The sequence below is a fragment of the Pan troglodytes genome, chromosome 18 (assembly GCF_028858775.2).
Source record: "Pan troglodytes isolate AG18354 chromosome 18, NHGRI_mPanTro3-v2.0_pri, whole genome shotgun sequence".
NCBI classification, from domain to species: Eukaryota; Metazoa; Chordata; class Mammalia; order Primates; family Hominidae; genus Pan; species Pan troglodytes.
Window position 1 is genome coordinate 27497336 of NC_072416.2, and position 22783 is coordinate 27520118.

At 45.5% G+C, this 22783-nt stretch overlaps 1 protein-coding gene across 11 annotated transcripts in view; it reads left to right on the plus strand.

The window, feature by feature from the left end:
- The window catches only part of SLC5A11 (solute carrier family 5 member 11), a 76500-nt gene that overhangs the window by 33573 nt on the left and 20144 nt on the right, over positions 1-22783 (plus strand). For 8 of the 11 annotated variants that reach the window (XM_063796890.1, XM_024349806.3, XM_024349807.3 and 5 more), the window contains 4 exons: positions 1055-1160; positions 7672-7752; positions 14419-14624; positions 21536-21671. In XM_063796890.1, the coding sequence (XP_063652960.1) occupies positions 1055-1160; positions 7672-7752; positions 14419-14624; positions 21536-21671 (529 nt within the window). The remainder of the gene's footprint in view (positions 1-1054; positions 1161-7671; positions 7753-14418; positions 14625-21535; positions 21672-22783) is intronic. The other 3 variants (XM_024349813.3, XM_024349814.3, XM_024349812.3) reach the window with 1 other exon arrangement.

Genomic DNA, 22783 nt, shown 5'->3' on the forward strand with positions numbered 1-22783 from the left:
TTCTTTGTCAACATCTCAGGATGATGTGGGTTGATCAATGAGACTCCAGGAACCCTGCCAACCCTTGGATAGGACTGTTCTCTTCCTCCTGGAATTAGACAGTGATCAGCTGTTTATCCGATGTGCTGATGGCTGATTGCGCTGCCCCACCCTGACCTTTGGATGGGCAGATCTCCTAGGAAGTGGCAAAGAACAGGTGTATTGCAACCTCCAGACATGTGCCCCTCAGCAGAAGCTGTCTTTGCTTCCAGCCAGGGAGGAGGGAGGAGCTTGTCCTATGGGAAAGGGTGAGGGGGAGCAGAAGGGGTTCCATTCAATCCAAACAACAGTAAGTGAATCTACGCCAGCTCCAGACTGCCGGACAGACACACAGGCTCCTTTCTAGAACGTTCACTTGCAGTCTGGTGGGAAGCTGCAGATGTGGGAAGCCTTCTAGGGGAAGTTACATCCCAGGAGGAACTTACAGTTAGAGAAAGGGGATTGGCCCTCCAGACGGAAGCACCAGCACAAGCGAAATCTGGGAGGCCCAGGTACACATGACTTGTTGAGAAACAGAGGGTATTTCAGAGTCTGTGGAGGTCTGGGAGTACGAAGTGAGTATTTAGCCTCATTTATTTAGCCTTTATCTTGGGGGCAATGGGGGAGTCACTTAAGAGTTTGAGTGGGGAGGAGAAGGATGATGTGATCATTATGGTATTTAATGAAGGTTGCAGTGTGGAAGATGGAGTGGGGAGGAAAAGGATGATGTGATCATTATGGTATTTAATGAAGGTTGCAGTGTGGAAGATGGAGTGGGAGAGGACCAAAAGCAGAAGCAGGAAGACCATTGAGGAGGCTGCTGCATCAGCCCAGGGCCCACAGGGCTCCAGTTTAAGACCCCTGATCTGGGATGCAATGGATTAAGAAGGGATGATGTATGACTCTTCTGTGTTTGTCAGCATCTAGGCTAGGCCCTGATCCCAGGGAACCTGTGCTGCAAATGTCCATTCATTCATTCATTCGTTCATTTGTTCATTAATTCATTTGTTCATCCATCAACCTCCTTTCTTCACAGGTAGACATGTATGCAGGTGCCATCTTCATCCAGCAGTCTTTGCACCTAGATCTGTACCTGGCCATAGTTGGGCTGCTGGCCATCACTGCTGTATACACGGTTGCTGGTAAGACTGAACAAAGGGTAACACCTAGCAGAGGCAGTGGGCAGCGGCTGTGGGCCACTCTACCTTCTCCTTGCCCATCTTCTGATGTTCCATTGTGCTAAGACCCATTTATTCATTAAACGTCACTCCTTTACCCTAGATAAAAAGATTTCTCCTGACCATTATCTAAAGGAAGGGGGTTACCTGATAAGATAAAGCATTTTAGGTTGGGCGCGGTGGCTCATGCCTGTAATCCCAGCACTTTGGGAAGCCGAGGCAGGTGGATCACTTGAGGCCAGGAATTCCAGACCAGCCTGGCCAACATGGCAAAATCCCATCTCTACTAAAAATAGAAAAATTAGGCCAGGCACGGTGGCTTACGCCTGTAATCCCTGCACTTTGGGAGGCCAAGGTGGGTGGATCACGAGGTCAGGAGTTCAAGACCAGCCTGACCAACATGGCAAAACCCCATCTCTACTAAAAATACAAAAATTAGCCAGGCATGATGGCCCGTGCCTGAAATCCCAGCTACTCAGGAGGCCGAGGCAGGAGAATCACTTGAACCCGGGAGGCGGAGGTTGCAGTGAGCCAAGATGGTGTCATTGCCCTCCAGCCTGGGTGACAGAGCGAGACTCCATCTCAAAATAAAAAAAGATAAAGCATTTTTAAAATGCACCACAATGGCATAATGTTTTTTCCCATTCATGTATCCCAGAACTGTTTCTTGAGCACCTACTAACTGCTGAGCCATGTGCACTCACAGGCACAACACAAGGCTGGATAATAAACTACTGCAATCCTGGAGCCTGAGGGCAGGTAACCTCATCTCTCCCCCTCATACCTGTATCCTAGAAGAGTGCCTGGCACGCAGTAGGGCCTTGAGAAGTACCTGTTTTTAAATATTCATTATCTCATCTTCCACTCTATTTTCACCCTTCTCCGCCTCCTCTTGGCATAATATAACTCATTCCATATATATGTGTGTCTGTTTGTGTCTGTGTGTGCCTGTGTGTGCACAGACACAAACACACTGGTATCTCTATATTATGTACCTTGTATCTATATATCATGTATTTACATATACAGGTATATGTATACGGATATACATTTCCTACTGTGTGCCAGACATCATGCCAGGGAGTGAGGCACAGACGTAAACAAGACAAATATCTCTACTCCAGAGGAACTTATTGAGGATGGGAGACAATGAACAGGGAAATCAATAAATAATGTTAGGCCAGGTGTGGTGGCTCACATCTGTAATCCCAACACTTTGGGAGGCCGAGGCGGGTGGATCACCTGAGATCAGGAGTTCTAGACCAGCCTAGCCAACATGGCAAAACCCGGTCTCTACTAAAAATACAGAAAAATTAGCTGGGCATGATGGCGCATGCCTGTAATCCTAGCTACTCGGGAGGCTGAGGCAAGAGAATCACTTGAACCTAGGAGGCGGAGGTTGCAGTGAGCCAAGATCACACCACTGCACTCCAGCCTGGGCAACAGAGTGGGACTCTGTCTCAAAAATAAATAAATAAATATGTCAGTGTATATTATTATAACCTGAGAAGTGCTATAAGGAAAAATTAATTGGGGTGAAGAGATGGAGGACAGATTTTTTTTTGTTTTTTGTTTTTTTTTACATAGAATATTCAGGTAAGGCCTCTCTAAGGTGATATCTCAACCAATTTTTTTTTCACCTTCGACTTTGATTTTAGATTCAGGAGGTACATGCAGGTTTGTTAATAGGTATATTGCATGATGCTGAGGTCTGGGGTACGAATGGATCCATTAGCCCACGTAGTGAGCTTAGTACCCAATGGGTAGTTTTTCAACCGGTGTCCCCCTCCCTCTCCCTCCTCTAGTAGTCCCCAGTTCCCTTATTCAAGTCCATGAGTACCCAATGTTTATTCAGTTTCCACTTATATGTGAGAACATGTGGGCCAGGCATGGTGGCTCACTCCTGTAATCCCAGCACTTTGGGAGGCCAAGGTGGGAAGATCACCTGAGGTCAGGAGTTCCAGAGCATCCTGGCCAACATGGTGAAACCCATTCTCTACTAAAAATACAAAAATTAGCAGAGTGTGGTGAAAGGTGCCTGTAATCCCAGCTATGTGGAAGGCTGAGGCAGGAGAATCTCTTGAATGCAGAAGGCAGAGGTTGCAAGGTTGCAGTGAATGGAGATCGCACCACTGCACTCCAGCCTGGGCAACAGAGCAAGACCCCATCTCAAAGAAAAAGAAAATAAATAAGTGAGTGGTTTTCTGTTCCTGCATTAATTCACTTAGGATAAGGGCCTCCAGCTGCATTCATGTGCTGCAAAGGTTATGATTTTGTCCTTTTTAATGGCTGTGTAGTATTTCGTGGTATATCTGTACCATATTTTCTTTATCCAATCCACTGTTGATGGGCACCTGTGTCAATTCCATGTGTTTGCTATTGTGCGTAGTACTGTGATGAACATATGAGGGCATGTGTCTTTTTGGTAGGATGACTTATTTTCCTTTGGGTACATACCCAGTAGTGGGATTGCTGGTCAAATGATAGTTCAATTCTCAGTTCTCTCTCCACAGTGGCTGAACTAATTTACACTCTGTATTAGTCCATTCTCACTCTGCTATAAAGAACTACCCGAGACTGGATAATTTATGAAAAAAAAAAGAGGTTTAATTGATTCACAGTTCCACAGGCTTAACAGGAAGCATGGCTAGGAGGCCTCAGGAAACTTACAGTCATGGTGGAAGGCAAAGGGGAAGTAAGCAAGTCCTACCATGATGGAGCCGGAGAGAAAGAGTGAAGCGGGAGGTGCTACACACTTTTTTCTTTTCTTTTTGAGATGGAGACTTACTCTTTCGTGGCTGGAGTGCAATGGTGCAATCTCAGCTCACCGCAACCTCCACCTCCTGGGTTCAAGCAATTCTCCTGCCTCAGCCTCCCAAATAGCTGGGATTACAGGCACCCACCACCATGCCCAGCTAATTTTGTGTTTTTAGTAGAGACAGGGTTTCTCCATGTTGGTCAGGCTGGTCTCGAACTCCCATCCTCAGGTGATCTGCCCGCTTCGGCCTCCCAAAGTGCTGGGATTACAGGCATGAGCCACCGTGCCTGGCCTAGTGCTACACACTTTTAAACAACCAATTCTCATGAGAACTCTATCACCAGACAGCACTGGGGATGGTGCTGAATCATTAAAATCACCCCCATAATTCAACACCTCCCACCAGGACCCTCCCCCAACACGCGGGATTACAATTCAACATGAGATTTGGGTGGGGACACAGAGCCAAACCATATCACACTCCCACCAACAGTGCATCAGCATTTCCTTTTCTCCACAACCTCGCCAACGTCGGTTATCTTTTGACTTCTTAACTGTTTTTAAGTTTAAAGCTGTTCTGGCCGGGCACAGTGGCTCACACCTGTAATCCCAGGACTTTGGGAGGCCAAGGCAGGAGGATCAACTGAGGTCCGGAGTTCGAGACCAGCCTGGCCAATATGGTGAAACCCTGTCTCTACTAAAAATACAAAAAAATTATCCAGGCGTGGTGGCGGGCACCTGTAATCCCAGCTACCTGGGAGGCTGAGGGAGGAGAATCGCTTGAACCCTGGAGGCAGAGGCTGCAGTGATCTGAGATCGTGCCACTGCACTCCAGCCTGGGCAACAGAGCGAGACTCAAATTAAAAAAAAAAAAAAGCTGTTCTGACTGGTGTGAGATGATATCTCATTGTGGTAGTGATTTGCTTTTGTTTGTTTGTTTGTTTGTTTGTTTTTCTTTTTTTGAGACAGGGTCTCCCTCTGTTGCCCAGGCTGGAGTGCAATGGTGCAATCTTGGCACACTGCAACCTCCATCTCCCAGGTTCAAGTGATTCTCCTGCCTCAGCCTCCCAAGTAGCTGAGACTACAGGTGCCAGTCACTATGCCCGGCTAACATTTGTATTTTATGGTAGAGAAAGGGTTTCACTGTGTTGGTCAGGCTGGTCTTGAACTCCTGGCCTCAAGTGATCCACCTGCATCAGCCTCCCAAAATGCTGGGATTACAGACGTGAACCACTGTGCCCGGCCTGTGATTTGCATTTTTCTGATGATTAGCGATGATGAGCATTTTTTCGTATCTCAACCAAGTTTAAATAACACCCCATGAGCAATGCAGGGGAGGAGAATTCCAGGCTGAGAGAAGGGCTGCAGTAAACACTCTGAGATGAGAACCTGCTTGAGCAAATGGTTATGTAGGCTGTGCCCTATTCCACTCCAGGGGGTGCCATTCACACCAACCAGAGTGAAAATGGCACCCCGTGGCACTGTGCTAAGCAGCAACCCTGGTGGTAAGAGTGGGATTGGAGAAAAGGGCAGGGACCAGAGCTTTGAAGGAAACAAAATGAGCCTAGCATTTGTTCTAAGTGCCATGGAATACTATTGGATGCTCTAAATAGAAAATTGACAAAATCTAACATACGCAAAGTCCCCTGATACAGAAAGACCTTGGCTGAGTTCTCAGAACTAGCAGAAGCAATGTGCCTGGGGCAGGGGAAAAGGGGAGGGCAGGCTGCCATAGCTGATGAATGTTGGTGTTACTTGTTTGGAGGTCTGTGTCCCCCATTAGACTGTAGACTCTATGAGGGCAGGGAACATGCCATTTTGTTGGCCTCTGCATCCCTACCATGTAGAACTTGGTGGGGAGCTCACCGGCTATTTGGTGAAAGACTGAACAAAATGCTCCCCACAGTGCCTGGCATATGAGAGATTCTCATCACTGTTAATATAGAAAGGATGGTGGGGTTAAGTGGTACCCACCACCAGGATCTCACCACACTCAGGCTGACTCACTGCATGCGTGAATGGCAGGGAACTGAGGCCAGAATCAAAGCCAGTTCTCCTCCCCTTTGTGAGAGAGCCCTATTCCTGCTGGGAAGGAAGGAGGGATCCCGGAGAGCACCTCACCCACGGGCACAGGGTTTTTAAATTGTACAGTGACTGTGCCCTCTAGTAGACATGTTTCTATTGGATAAGTGTCCCTTCTCCTCAGGGAAGGAGGAAGAACAGAGGTTTAAGGAAGAGACTGGAAAGATTGCTCTTTCCAGATGCTGATGGATTTGCTACCAGGATCATCATTATGAATTTTTATGTATTTATTTATTCTTTTGAGATGGAGTCTCGCTCCATTGCCCAGGCTGGCGTGCAGTGGCACGATCTTGGCTCACTGCAACCTCTGCCTCCTGGGTTCAAGTGATTCTCCTGTCTCAGCCTCCCGAGTAGCTGGGATTACAGGCATGCCCCATCACACCTGGCTAATTTTTGTATTTTTAGTAGGGACAAGGTTTCACCATGTTGGCCAGGCTGGTCTTGAACCCCTAACCTCAGGTGATCTGGTTGCCTCAGCCTCCCAAAGTGCTGGGATTACAGGCATGAGCCACCTTTCCCAGCCCATTTCGAAGATTTTTGCAGGTGGCAAACCCAACAAGAATCCTCTGAGGCACCATCACGATCCTCTCCAGGAAGTCTAGGGGGCCTCTGAATACCTAATACTCACATCCTTTATCCAGTCTTAAAAATAAAGGTGTTGGCTGGGTGTAGTTGCTTACACCCGTAATCCCAGCACCTTGGGAGGCCGAGGCAGGAGGACTGTTTGAAGCCAGGAGTTCGAGCCCACCCTAGGCAACATAGCAAGACTCCATCTCTAGAGAAAAGTTAAAAATTAGCCCGGCGTGGTGGCTCATGCTTATAGTCCTAGCTACTTGGGGGACTGAGACAGGACAATCACTTGGGCCCAGGAAGTCTAGGCTGCAGTGAGCTATGATCACGCCACTACACTCCAGCCTGGGTTGACAGAGTGAGACCCTGGCTCTAAAAAATAAATAAATAAATAATAAATAACTAAAGGTGTTCAGAGCTTGGGGCCTGTGGCCTAAGCACCACTTCCTGTATCAGTTGAAAATTGCTGTGTTAAAAAACCACCCACAAATTGAGGGGCTTGAAAAATCAATGGTTTATTATTACTATTCCCCACAAGTCCATGGGTTACCTGGGTGGATATTTGCTAGTCTAACCTGGCTCTGCGAATTATAATTCGGTGGTAGGTGGAGCAACTGGCTGGAAGAGGATGGCCTCACTCACATGGCTGGTGTTAGCTTGAGCTGTTGACTGGGCTTCCCCTCCGTGGGGGCCCTCTTCCTTCACTAGGTTAGACCCGGCTTCTTAAAGCAAATGGTCTCAGGGCAACAGGAGAGTAAGTGCAGAAGCTGCAGGGCTCCTTGAGGCCCATACCACTTCCCCCACATTCTATTGGTCAAAGCAAGTCACGTGGCCAAGCCCATGTGAGAAGCAGAGAAATCAACTTCACCTCAACGTGAAAGGAGCAGCAAAGTCACATTGCAAAATGGGCAGGCACACAGGGAGGAGTGATCGTGGCCATCTTTGCAATCAATCAGCACTAAGAAATCTCCCATCGGGTCCTGGCCTTCCAGGTTCCCTTGGTGACCCTGAGTAACCCCTTCTCATTAGACTCCCTGACCCTCACCTCCGTGCTCATCCCACCAGGTGGCCTGGCTGCTGTGATCTACACGGATGCCCTGCAGACGCTGATCATGCTTATAGGAGCGCTCACCTTGATGGGCTACAGTAAGTGGGGTCCCCGGGTCACTGGGGTGGACAACAGCACCTCTCTCCAGCAGGGATATCTGCTCTCAACACTGTGAACGGCAAACCTAGCTGTCAAAGAGCATACTACTGGGGAATTTTTGTCACAGGTGCTTTGCTTGAGGCACGGTTATTTTAGCTAGAAGAGAAATGTGCTTATTGTGGAAACTTACTGTTTTTGTTTTTGTGTTTTGTTCTGAGGCAGGGTCTTGCTCTGTCAGTCAGGCTGGAGTGCAGTGGTGTGATGATAGCTCACTGCAGCCTTGAGCCCCTGGGCTCAAGTGTTTCTCCCACCTCAGCCTCCTGAGTAGCTGGGACTACAGACATAGGCCACTATGTCGAGCTAATTGTTTTTTTGTTTTTTTTTTGTAGAGATAGAGTCTCACTATGTTGCCCAGGCTGATCTCAAACTCCTGGCCTCAAGTGATTCTCCTGCCTCAGCCTCCCAAAGCTGCCCCACCTGGCACTGTTTTTTTTTTTTCAAGTAAAAATTAATCTCTTTCTATACTAATATGGAAAAATAACTGAATGAATAAATAAAAGAATGTGAAGAGAGAGCTTTTCCTTACAGAGGTTTTTGTTGTTGTTTGTTTCGAGACAGGGTATCACTCTGCCACCCAGGCTGAAGTGCAGTGACACAGTCTTGGCTCACTGCAACCTCTGCCTCCTGGGCTCAAGCAATCCTCCCGCCTCAGCCTCCCAAGTAGCTGGGCCCACAGGTGTGCACCACCATGCCCGGCTAATTTTTTTCATTTTTTTAAATAGATGGGGTTTCGCCATGTTGCCCAGGCTGGTTTCAAACACCTGGGCTCAAGCAATCACCTGCCTCGGCCTCCCAAAGTGCTGAAATTACAGGCGTGAGCCACTGCATCCAGCCCAGAAGCTTTAAACTCTAGCACTAGCCCACACCTAGACTTTAGCATTTCATTTCAAAATATTCGCCCAATTCTTTGTACCAGCTTGTATGGTGATCCTGTCTTTGTTTTGCTGCCAATTGACATGTCTCTTTGGAGGCTCCTGTGTTTTCTGAGATCTCAGGCCAGTTGGTTGCTCTATGGCCTCAGCTCTCTGATAGGTTCAGGGGAAGTTATTTTGTAGATTGGCCAACTTATTATTATTGTTAAGGGGGGGGACACTACTCTCCACAGGTTTCTATCTTTTAGAGGTAAGCCACTCATTAAGCCTTAAAGACTACAACAAAGGCCGAGTGTGGTGGCTCACACCTGTAATCCCAGCACTTTGGGAGGCCAAAGCAAGAGGATCGCTTGAGCTCAGGAGTTTGAGACCAGCCTGAGCAACATAGTGAGACTGTCTCTACAAAAAATAAACATAAACTTACCCAGGTTTGGTGGCATGTGCCTATAGTCCCAGCTACCTGACAGGCTGAGGTGGGAGGATGGCTCGAGCCTGGCAGGTTGAGTCTGCAGTGAGCCGAGATTGTGCCACTGCACTCCGGCCTGGTCTCGCTTTGAGACAGAGCGAGACCCTGTCTCAAAAAAAAAAAAAAAAAAAAAGGCTGTGAAAACTAATATAGAAAACACAGAAAAGCGAAAAGGATCAAAATCCTGAAAGATGGCAGAATATAGTGCTGAAAATTATATATTTTAGGACTCAGAAGAAAATATCAAGAGAGTGCCATGCTTGGAATCCTGAACTCTATGAAACATGTATGAAAGATAGAAGTAGAGGACAAACTGAGGTGAAGGGAGAATAGAAGCGGATAAAAAGGAAAAAGATTACAGAAGATTACAATACATTTTCTAAAATTTTCTAAAAAAATTAGCAGAATTAAACTCCCCACAGGTGGATGTAAAGAGCAGAACAAACGCTAAAGAAAATCAAACCCAGGATGAAAACAAATAGGAGTTCTTTTTTTTTTTTTTTTTGAGATGAAGTCTCGCCCTGTCACCCAGGCTGGAGTGCAGTGGCATGATCTTGGCTCACTGCAACCTCCACCTCCCGGGTTCAAGCGATTCTCCTGCCTCAGCCTCCCAAGTAGCTGGGACTACAGACACACGCCACCATGCCCAGCTAATTTTTGTATTTTTAGTAGGGACGGGGTTTCACCATGTTCGCCAAGATGGTCTCCATCTCTTGACCTCATCTTCTGCCCGCCTTGGCCTCCCAAAGTGCTGGGATTATAGGCATGAGCCACCACGCCCGGCTGAAAACAAACAGGAGTTCTAATAAAATGCAGAGAAAAGGGATAAATAATAAAATTATAAAAGAAAAGATGACAAATATAGAAGATAGAGAGCAGAGATATACCATTTGAGAAATGTTTATTCTTTTTCTTTTTTTCTGTTTTTGCTTTTTGAGAAATGTTTATTCTTAGAAAAAAGGTCAGAAAAAATGGAACAAAGTAAATAATTAAAGTAATCACAAAAGAAAACTTTTCTTAGAAGGAGGATGATATATCTAGCTAGGTGTAAAGGGTTTGCTGTGTCTTAGGCAAAATTGATGAACAAGATCTCCAGGTAGGAGAAGCATTATGAAAAAAATGTGAAGTATAAGAATAATTTTTAAATACTAAAGAATACAGACAGAGAGGTGGGAAGATCATTTGAGGCCAGTAGCTTGAGACCAGCCTGGACAACAAAGCAAGACCCCACTCTATGAAAAATGGAAAATTAGCTGGGTGTGGTGGTGCACACCTGTGGTCTCAGGTGGGGACTGGAGGATCAGGGAGGTTAAGGAGGTTGAGGCAGGAGGATCACTTGAGCTCAGGCGCTCGAGGCTGCAGTGAGCTATGATTGCACCACTGCACTCCAGCCTGGGTGACAGAGTGAGACTCTGTATATAAGAAAAAAAGAATCCAGACAGAAAAAATGTAGTGAGCTAAAAATAATAAACAAACTGGTCTCATTCCCTTCCTTCATAACAATAAAATGCCAAAAGACAGTGGAGCAAGGGCTACAGATGTGTTTTATGGGAAAAGTTGTATCCTAAGTAAGGATCAGATACCAGCCAAGTTCTCTGTTTGCCAGGGCTGCAGAAATATTCTGAACTATGCAAGGACTTAGTAAAGGGAGGACCTATGTGCCTGTCTTGAAGGTACAAGACAGAAACAAAACAAAATCGAGAGTTGGTATTATGACTCAAGAGAAAATGGTAGTAAATAATGATCCAGTTAAAATCATTACAGATCTGAAAAATTGTGTGGTCAAGGCAAATGTTACATAAAGAATATAACAATTTAATAAAAATTGGATCTAAAACCCCCTGTTTTACTAACAAAAACTTTAAAATGTTGGGAGAGATAGTATGCTAGATTTCCCATCAAATAGGAAGAAAAACATCATGAAGAACAAATACTGAACTCCAAGCAGACACTCATATAAATCTCACCCTTTATGTAGGAAATATGTGTGCGTATAAGTTTTTTTTTCCTAAAAGAGAATAACAAGAAATCACAACCAAAGGGAAAGAATAAAAGAGAATGCAAAGTAATAGTAAAAATATCAGTTATTACAATACAAGTAAATGGAATAAAATTCCCTATTGAAAGACAAGGCTTCTTATAAGCAGTTACAATCTGTGTGGCTGTTTGTTCTGTTTTTCTTTTCCTTAGCTATATATTATTTATTTTCTCAACAAAACTCAAGATTTATAGTTTGGGTTAAGAAAATGTAACTTGATATAATTTGCAAGTGGCACATATAAAACAAAGTATAACATAAGGCAAAAAGCAATAAACGGGGGATAAGTAATTTTATATTGAAAATAGAAAATTCATAATAAAGATATAACCTTTGCTTATTAAATAACATTGCAACAAGATACACAAAGCAGAAGTTGTTATAGGTTGACAGAAACCAAAACAGCACTAAAATAGTTTAACAGAACAAGAACATAATAAGGATTTAGAAGATATAAATTCTACAAATGAATAAGCATTCTCCTATCATGAATGTATCTTTTTCCAGCATTCATGGAATCATCCGCAAAAATTAATCATTGAAAAAAACTTTTTACAAAAATATGTATAAAAGCGTTGTTCAGATTATATTATCTTACTCATATAAACCCCAAAAATTAAACTCATTAGGAAAAGTGTAAATTTTTTAAAAATCTAGTTACTTAGAAATTTAATAGCCATCTTCTAAATAGTGCCTGGGTCACAAAGGAAATAAAAGCTGCAATTACAGACTATGCAGAAAAAAATGAGAACATTACATTTCATACTTAATACAGTCAAAGCTGTACCTCTATAAAAACATTTATATTCATAAATATGAAAGCCCAATTTAGTGATTTAGAAAAAAGAAGATGACATTATGAGTTACTCCAGTTACTCCAATATCTATTTCTTTTTTTTTTTTTTTGAGATGGACTCTTGCTCTGTCACCAAGCTAGAGTACAGTGGCACGATCTCAGCTCACTGCAACCTCCACCTCTTGGGTTCAAGTGATTCTCCTGCCTCAGCCTCCCAAGTAGCTGGGACTACAGGCTCGTGCCACCACATCCAGCTTATTTTTGTATTTTTAGTAGAGATGGGGTTTCACCATGTTGGCCAGGCTGGTCTCAAACTCCTGACCTCAGGCGATCTGCCCACTTCGGCCTCCCAAAGTGCTGGGATTACAGGTGTGAGCCACCGTGCCTGTCCTTTTTTTTTTTTTTTTTTTTTTTTTGTGACGGAGTCTGGCTCTGTTGCCCAGGCTGGCATGCAGTGGTGTGATCTTGGCTCACTGCAACCTCCACCTCCCGGGTTCAAGCAATTCTCCTGCCTCAGCCTCCCAAGTAACTGGGACTACAGGCATGCAACACCATGCCTGGTTAATTTTTCTATTTTTAGTAGAGACAGGGTTTCCCCATGTGGGCCAGGCTGGTCTTGAATTCCTGACCTAAGGTGATGCACCCACGTTGGCCTCCCAAAGTGCTGGGATTACAGGCGTGAGCCACCTGGCCTGGCCCAATATCTATTTCTTTGAAAAGAACCACAAAATGCAGCTGCAAATCAAACCAAGAAAAAAAGAGAAAACAGCATAATTAAGAATGAGAAAAGAAACAAAATATAAGCCATATGCGGTGGCTCATGCCTGTAATCCTAGAACTTTGGGAGGCTGAGGCAGGAGAATTGCTTGAGCCTAGGAGTTCGAGACCAGCCTGGGCAACATAGTGAGATCCATCTCTACAAAAAACTTTAAAAGTCACTGGATGTGGTGGTACATGCCTGTAGTCTTAACTACTCTGGAGGTTGAGGCAGGAGGATAGCTTGAGCCCAGGAGTTCAAGGTTACAGTGAGCTATGATTGTAGCACTACACTCCAGCCTGGGTGACAGAGTGAGACCCTGTCTCTAAGAACAAAACAAAACAACAAAACCTGAAACCATTATTAGACCTACTACAAGGTCTTACAATTTTTTTTTTGAGACGGAGTCTCGCTCTGTCACGCAGGCTGGAATGCAGTGGCGCAATCTCGCCTCACTGCAACCTCTGCCTCCAGGAGACGTTCTCCTGCCTCAACCTCCTGAGCAGCTGGGATTACAGGCACCCACCACCACGCCTGGCTAATTTTTGTATTTTTAGTAGAGACAGGGTTTCACCATGTGGGCCAGGTTGGTCTCGAACTCCTGACCTCAGGCGATTCGCCCACCTCGGCCTCCCAAAGTGCTAGTATTACAGGTGTGAGCCACTGTGCCTGGCCAGTCTTACAATTTAATGGAGCAAATAAATAAATTACTATGTCACATTTTTAATATTTTGATGGTTCAATATATTTGATTTCTTTGCAATCCTATGTATTTTTGCATTATTTAGAAGTATTCTTCTGAGAAGCAATTGTAGGAGCGAAGGGAAGACTGGAAATCTCACTGGAAAATCAACCCACAAGAGGCAGATTAATAGAAGAAATGGCATACAAATTTATTAGCACGCACAGGGGAGAATTACAGAGGGATTTCTCAATATCCTAATGTCATACAGATGTTTCTATACCGCACTTCTTAAGGAAAAAGGAGATGGACAAGTGTAGATGATTTTAGGGAGGTAGTAAATTATTTTTGGGAGAATTCAATGGGCTTAAATAACATACAATGGCATGGGACAATGGCCAGGAGTATCACTTGAGGTCAGGAGTTCGAGACCAGCCTGGCCAACATGGTGAAACCCCATCTCTACTAAAAGTACAAAAATTGGCCAGGCATGGTGGCACATGCCTGTAATCCCAGCTACTCAGGAGGCTGAGGCAGGAGAATCATTTGAACCTGGGAGGCGGAGGTGGCAGTGAGCCGAGATCATGCTACTACACTCCAGCCTTGGTGACAGAGCAAGACTTCATATCAAAAAAAAAAAAAAAGAAGGAAGGAAAGAAAGGAAGGAAGAAAGAAAGAAAGAAAAAAGAAACTTGGATAGATACATTCATTACTTTGTGATGGAGGTTTCATGGGTGAATACTGATGTCAAACACCAACTTTTACATTTTACATATTTGTAATTTATGGTTAGGTCAATTATAGTCCAATAAAACTCTAATGTTAATTTTTTTAAGTTAAAAAAATGTGGGGAGGAGATTAAGAACCCTTAAGGGGATTAACATTTTTTGGTGGCTCTGGTCCTGCTAGAATTTCACCAGTCTCCAGCCATCTCCTCATCACTTGCCATGGACCAATCTGAGTTCCCGGAAAATAGGCTTCCTCTGAATTCTAGGTTTCGCCGCGGTTGGTGGGATGGAAGGCCTGAAGGAGAAGTACTTCTTGGCCCTGGCTAGCAACCGGAGTGAGAACAGCAGCTGCGGGCTGCCCCGGGAAGATGCCTTCCATATTTTCCGAGATCCGCTGACATCTGATCTCCCGTGGCCGGGGGTCCTATTTGGAATGTCCATCCCATCCCTCTGGTACTGGTGCACGGATCAGGTACAGGACAGTGGCCTGAGCAAGCTTTTTCCTTCTCTTTGCTTCTTTCCTTAGGGTGGCTGAAGTCGGTGCTTTTTTCTTCCTCCATCTCTTCTCTCATTTGCGTTTTCCCTGCTTCCTTGACTACTTCCTCCTTTCCATTGCTCTACGTGCTATTTTATTTCTTGCTCTGTGAATGGGAATGACAAATCCAAAGCTGCTGCTGATATTTGCAAAGGGGAAAGCTCAACACACTCTGCTTTTTTTTTTTTTTTTTTTTTTTTCTGAGACAGGGTCTCACTCTATCGCCCAGGCTGGAAGGCAGAGGCACGATCATAGCTCACGGCAGCCTTCATCTCCTGGGCTCAAGAGATCCTCCCATGTCAGCCTCCTGAGTAGCTGGGACTACAGGCACATGCCACCATGCCCAGCTATTTATTATTATTATTATTTTTTAGTAGAGATGCAGGTCTCACTACACTGACCAGGCTGCTCTCAGACTCCTGAGTTCAAGTGATCCTCCCGCCTCAGCCTCCCGAAGTGCTGGGATTATAGGTGTGATCCACTGCAGCTGGCCTAATACACTTTGCTTAATGTATGGGAATATCCAGTAAGCAAAGGAGATGATACCTTTTAAATGGGGGTAAAACTCCTATTGGACATGATTTGTTCAACAAATACACACTGGGTGTCCTCTACGTACCAGGCACTCTTCTGGGCACTTAAAATCAGGAGCTAATAAATCAAACAAAGCTCTCTGCCCTTGTGGAGCTTCCCTTCTTCTAATGGGAGTAGACGGAGATAATAAGTAAATTATGTGAGATGTTAAAATTTGATAAATATCATTTTAAAAAGTAGAGTGAGGTCAAGGGATTGAGAGTGTGGGAGTGCAATTTAAAATGGGGTGACAGGTGGCTCACACACTTTAGGATGCTGAGGCAGGAGGCTCACTTGAGCCCAGGAGTTTGAGACCAACCTGGGCAACATAGTGAGACCATCTCTAAAAAAAAAAAAAAAAAAAAAAAAAAAGTAAAAATTAGCCAGGCACGGTGGTGTGCAGCTGGAGTCCCAGCTACTTGGGAGGCTGAGGTGGGAGGATTGCTGGAACCCAGGAGGTCAAAGCTGCAGTGAGTTGAGATTGCACCACTGCACTTCAGCCTGGGCGACAGGCTTGAGACAGTAAGATCCTGTCTCAAATAATGTAGGGTGCTGAGGGGAGGTATCATTCAGAAGTGAACTTTGACCAAAGACTTTGTAGAAGAGCGAGAGCTTCCTGTGATTTTTGGAGGAAGAGTTTGCAGCAGAAGGAACACCCAGAGCGAGGCAGATACATAACTGGTGTGAAAAAAGAAAGGAAAAAATCAGAAAGCAGATCCATGTGTACAAGAAGTCCTTTTGTGTTAAAAAAAAAAAAAAAAAGGAGAATAGAATCAATATTTGCATTTGCTTATATGTCCACAAACTCTGGATGGATGTATACGAAACTAAGAAGAGTGGATACCTGTGGGCAGGGAGGCAGGGCGGGTGGGAAGGATGAATGAGAGCCGATTTACTGCATGTTATATTTTCTCGGGTTTTAAACTGAGTGAATATATCACGTGTTCAAATATTATTTTTCTGGTACATGAAACATCAGAGATCAATGTACCACTTGGGGAGTTATACTGCATAGTGAGGGCTGATGACAGTTTAATTAAAGCAATAATCATGGCATTGGACATTGATTTGATGCAGGAGACTTCAGAGAATGAAACCCAGGTCTCATCCGTAGGCCAGCCCTCCTTTGAGCGGAGAGCTAAGGACCAAGGCAGTGATGAGAGCAATGCACATGTACTGCCCCTTTAAGAGAGAGACCCGCTTCTCCTCCTTAGCAAATCTCAGATAGGAGAGACCTTGAGAAACAGGACTGATCCGGGCTAACATCATGGGCTTTAAATTTAACAGACCCGGCTGGGTGCGGTGGCTCATGCCTGTAATCCCAACACTTTGAGAGGTCAAGGCGGGTGGATCACCTGAAGTCAGGAGTTTGAGACCAGCCTGGCCAACATGGCAAAACCCTGTCTCTACTAAAAATACAAAAAAAAAAAAAAAAAAAAAAAAAAAAAAAAGCCAGGTGTGGTGGCGGGCACCTGTAATCCCAGCTACTCAGGAGGCTGAGGCAAGAGAATCACTTGAACCCGGGAGGTGGAGTTTGCAGTGAGCCGAGATCATGCCATTGCACTCCAGCCTGGGCAGCAAAGTGAGACTCCATCTCAAAAAATTAATTAATTAATTAATTAATTATGCCGGGCACAGTGACTCATGCCTGTAATTCCAGCCTGGGCAACAGCAACACCCTGTCTCAAAAACAAACAAAATGAAACAAAAAAAGACAGTTGACTCATTCTGCCACCGGGAAAAAGCCATTTGTAAAAACCAGCCAGAGACAATTTCACCTGCCCAGGTATTCCCCCAAGACCATCTTCCTCCTTCCTTTATTGAACCAATGTTTACTGTTTTCAGGTTTCTGAACTTCTTTTTTATTATTTTTATTATTTATTATTATTATTATTAGTTTTGAGACAGAGTCTCGCTCTGTTGCCCAGGCTGGAGTAAAGTAGTGCAATCTCGGCTCACTGCAACCTCTGCCTCCTGGGTTCCAGCAATTCTCATGCCTCAGCCTCCTGAGTAGCTGGGACTATAGGCGTGCACCACTATGCCCAGCTAATTTTTGGTATTTTTTGTAGAGATAGGGTTTCGCTATGTTGGCCAGGCTAGTCTTGAACTCCTGACCTCAAGTGATCCACCCACCTCGGCCTCCCAAACTGCTGGGATTACAGGCATGAGCCACTGCACCCAGCCAGATTTCTGAACTTCTGGCCTACAGCTCTCTGATCCAGTTTCCACTATCTAATCCTACTCTCATCTATTTCTGTTTCGTTGACCTGTTGGAACTTCTTTCTCTGCTTTCATCTAACAATAGCAGTGATGATGACAATGCCAATAATCACAACTGCTCTCTTTGCTAAAGAGCTGCTAGACACCTGAAAAGCAAGCACAGTTATCATCCCCATTTTACAGATGAGAGAGCTGAGCCTGGAAAGGTTAAGGGACTCATCCAAACTCACAAAGAGCTGGTGGGGGGATTCACACCTAAGTCCGTCTGCACTTTAAATCGCTCCATTCACTCATTGCACCACACCTATTGGATGCTGTCAATTCTGGGAACCCACCCCCAGCTGCATTTCTGTGCAGATGCCTGCTCCCTGGTCACCGTGCTCCACCATGACAGCTCTCCCTCCTCCTTTCCCACCCCAAGGAAGGGAAAATTTATACATGATTAATGTGGAAAAAGCAAGGAAAGATAAGGTGGCTAGATGACAGATGCCATAACAGATGGCTGACATAGCTAATCATGGCCCCTCCTCCCCACATATTCAGGTTGCATTTTCATTCCTCTTAGCTCACTTTTTCCCCTGCAACTGAGATGTTACTTACTAAGAACCACTTGGCCGGGCACAGTGGCTCACGCCTGTAATCCCAGCACTTTGGGAGGCTGAGGCGGGTGGATCACGAGGTCAGGAGATCAAGACCATCCTGGCTAACACGGTGAAACCCCGTCTCTACTAAAAATACAAAAAATTAATTGGGCATGGTGGTGGGCACCTGTAGTCCCAACTACTTGGGAGGCTGAGGCAGGAGAATAGCTGAACCCGGGAGGCGGAGCTTGCAGTGAACCCAGATCGCGCCACTGCACCCCAGCCTGGGTGACAGAGCGAGACTCCATCCCAAAAAACAAACAAACAAACAAACAAAAAGGAACCACTTGGCTGGGCACAGTGGCTCACACCTGTAATCCCCGCACTTTGGGAGGCTGAGAGAAGACGGTTGCTTGAGCCCAGGGATTTGAAACCAGTGGGTAACGTAGCGAGACCTCATCTCTACAAAAAAAATTAAAAAATATTAATAGCTGGGTGTGGTGGTGTATGCCTGTGGTCCCAGCTACTTGGGATGCTGAGGTGGGAGGATCACTTTAGCTCTGGAGTTCAAGGCTGCAGTCAGCCATGATTGCACCACTGCACTCCAATCTGGGTGATAGAGTGAGATCCTGCCTCAGAAAAAAAAAGAAAGAAAGAAAAAAAAGAACCATCCGACTACTCTCCCTTTTAGGATCTGATGGTTACAGAAAACAGACCCGGCTGGGTGTGGCAGCTCATGCCTGTAATCCCAGCAAGTTAGGAGGCTGAGGTGGGTGGATCACTTAATGTCAGGAGTTTGAGACCAGCCTGGCCAACATGGTGAAACCCCATCTCTACTAAAAATACAAAAATTAGCCGGGCTTGGTGGCAGGATCCTGTAATCCCAGCTACTTGGGAGGCTGAGGCAGGAGAATTGCTTGAACCCAGGAGGTGGAGGCTGCAGTGAGCAGAGATCCCAGCACTGTACTCCAACCTGGATGACAAAGCAAGACTCCATCTCAAAAAAGAAAGGAAAAGAAAAGAAAAAAAAGTAGGAAAGGAGAGGAGAGGAAAGAAGAAAAGAGAGGAGAGGGGAGGGGAAGGGAGGGAAGGGAAAAGGAGGGGAGGAGAGGGGAAGGTGGGGGAGGGAAGGGACCCCTCAGTTGGACAGCCAGCTTGTGACCAGAGCTTTTTTGAATTCTGACCGGCTGAATGTGTTGTGTCCAATGGGCATGAGTACCTGTCCTTGAAACGTGTCCACCAAGCCCGGTTTGTGTCACTGCTAATGCAGTTAGGTCATTAACAAAAACTGCATATTTCACACTGTCCTTGAGCATATTGATGCCTTCGGGCAACTGTCTCTGACAAGGTTCAGTCCCATGGATTCTGCAGATGAAATACCGCCCAAGGTGACATCTCTCTCCCCATCAAAATGTGCTGTGAAATCTAAAATAATTATTGGGGCTGTGGTATGGGGTTTGCAGCAAGTCTTAACCTCACTACACTCTTCTCATTAAGGATTCTTTGATGATTTAGTGAGGACTCGTTTAGTTGTTTATGTGGAAAAAATTGTTTAAGGATAAAAAGGCTCTTTTTTTTTTTTCTAGGCGTGGTGGCTCATGCCTATAATCACAGCACTTTGGGAGGCTGAGGCAGGAGGGTTGTTTGACGTCAGGAGTTGGAGACCAGCCTGGGCAACATAGTGAGAGTCTGTCTCTACAAAAAATAAAAATAAACATAAAATGTAGCCAAGTGTGGTGACATTGCTACTTAGGAGGCTGAGGCAGGAGAATTGTTTGAGGCCATGGGTTCAAGACCAGCCTCCTCAATATAGCAATATAGCAAGACCCCATCTCTAAATAAAAATTTTAAAAATTAGCTTGACATGGTTGTTCATGCCTGTTGTCTCAGCTACTTGAAAGACTGCGGCGGGAGGATCATTTGAGCCCAGGACTTTGGGGCTACAATGAGCTATGATCACATCATTGCATTTCAGCCTGGGCAACAGAGTGAGACCCCATCTCTTAAAAAAAAAAGGCATTTTTAAAAATTTACATGACGGGGAGTCCAGAGGTGGCTAATGGCAATGGAAGCAACTAATATTTATGAAGCAGTTACTATGTGTCATATTCTAAGTATTCTAAGTACTTTCACTTCTCTAATTGTCAAAACTGGGCTGGTACTATGCTCATTTCATAGATGAGGAATCAGAGGCCAAGAGAGGTGAAGTTGCTTGCCCAAGGTCAGATAGGCGGGAAGTGGGGAGGTAGTATTTGAACCCAGACTGCCTGTCTCTGATACTACATCATCACACATTGCCTTTCTCTCCATTTCCTGGTTTTCTTTCCTCTGTGATGACTTAGTTTCAAAGAGGCCTTCCCATATCATGGCAGAGATGCAGCCAGCAGCTCTACACTACCTTCACAGTTAGAAATTGCAAAGGAGGCACCAGGAGTTAGACAACCTCTTTCCTTTTTTTTTTTTTTTTTTTTTTGAGACAGAGTCTCACTCTATCACCCAGGCTGAAGTGCAGTGGTGCGATCTTGGCTCACTGCAACCTCCACCTCCCGGGTTCAAGTGATTCTTCTGTCTCAGCCTCCCAAGTAGCTGGGATTACAAGTGTGCGCCAGTGCACCCAGCTAATTTTTGTATTTTTTTATAGAGATAGAGTTTCACCATGTTGGCCAGGCTGGTCTTGAACTCCTGGGCCCAAGCAATCCTCCTGCTTCGGCCTCCCAAAGTGCTGGGATTACAAGCGTGAGCCATTGCACCCAGCCTCCTTTGCCTTTTTAAGGAAGAAGTTCCATGGAGAGCTGTGGTTGGATTGCCTTGGGGACATGCTTTTCCTTCATGGATCATAGTAGCCAGAGAGGTGAAATAATTCTGTGGAGGACTCTTAACTGGCAAGGCATAACCCCTGGATAAAAGAGTAAGGAGGGAATGGGGTGGGTGTCTTAACTACCTGAATTAGACCACAGGGACTGAGCATAGGAAAGAGATGTTTCTTCAAACAGAAGCTTGGCAAACCAAGATCCTAAGTCTCCTACAACTACCAAGAGGCTACACACCCCGTTTGCCTTAAGAGAAAGCCTTCTAATACAGTCTGTTCTCACGCTGCTGATAAAGACATACCTGAGACTAATTTATAAAGAGGTTGAATGGACTCACAGTTCCACATGGCTGGGGAGGCCTCACAATCATGGCAGAAGGCAAAGAGGAGCAAGTCACGTCTTACATGGATGGCAGCAGGCAAAGAGAGAATGAGAGCCAAGTGAAAGGGGTTTCCCCTTATAAAACCATCAGATCTCGTGAGACATATTCACTACCATGAGAACAGTATGGAGGAAACTGCCCCCATGATTCAGTTATCTCCCACTGACTCCCTCCCACAACATGTGGGAATTATGGGAGCTACAATTCAAGATGAGATTTGGGTGGGGACACAACCAAACTATATCAGCATTCCCAGTTTCCAACCCCCTTGATCTTTTCCAGGTGATTGTCCAGCGGACTCTGGCTGCCAAGAACCTGTCCCATGCCAAAGGAGGTGCTCTGATGGCTGCATACCTGAAGGTGCTGCCCCTCTTCATAATGGTGTTCCCTGGGATGGTCAGCCGCATCCTCTTCCCAGGTGAGAACACAGCTGGGGGAAGAGGTCATTGGTATGTGAGTCTCAGACCATGTGAATTATTCTAAACATATTATTAGAAGCCTCAAGAGAATGTGACTACAGTCCTTTCTCTCTTTTTCTAAGAGTCTCATTCTGTCATTCAGGTTGGAGTGCAGTGGTATGGTCATAGCTCACTGTAACTTTGAACTACTGGGCTTGAGCAATCCTCCCACCTCAGCCTCCTGAGTGGCTGGGGCTACAGGTATGCACCATGATGCCTGGCTAATTTTTTGAAAAAATAGAGATGCTGTCTTGCTATGATGCCCAGGCTGGTCTTGAACTCCTGGCCTCAAGCTATCCTCCTGCCTTGGCCTCTCAAAGTGCTGAGATTGCAGGTGTGAGCCAACATGCCCAGTCCTTTTTTTTTTTGCATTTTTTTTTTGAGACGGAGTCTTGCACTGTCGCCCAGGCTGGAGTGCAGTGGCACGATCTTGGCTCACTGCAAGCTCTGCCTCCTGGGTTCACACCATTCTCCTGCCTCAGCCTCCTGAGTAGCTGGGACTACAGGTGCCCGTCACCATGCCCAGCTAATTTTTTGCACTTTTAGTAGAGACAGGGTTTCACCATGTTAGCCAGGATGGTCTCGATCTCCTGACCTCGTGATCCACCCACCTTGGCCTCCCAAAGTGCTGGGATTACAGGCGTAAGCCACCATGCCTGGCCTTTTTTGCATTTTTTTAAAGACAGGGTCTCACTTTGTCACCTAGGCTGGAGTACAGTGACATGATCATAGCTCACTGCAGCCTCAGACTTCTGGGCTGAAGGGATCCTTTCGCCTCAGCCTCCCAAGTAGCTGAGACTACAGGCATGCACTACCACACCTGGCTATTTTTCAAAAGTTTTTGTAAAGACAGGGTCTCACTATGTTACCCAGGCTGATCTCAAACTCCTGGCCTCAAGCGATCCTCCTGCCTTGACCTCCCTAAATTCTGGGATTACAGGCATGAGCCACCATGCCTGGCCATAGAGTCCTTTCCTAGTGATGAGACTGAGGCATCTCTATCTAGGCATCTAGTGACTCTATGCTGTTTCTCAACATTGGTTCAATGGGCAAGTCCTATAGGTATCCCAGG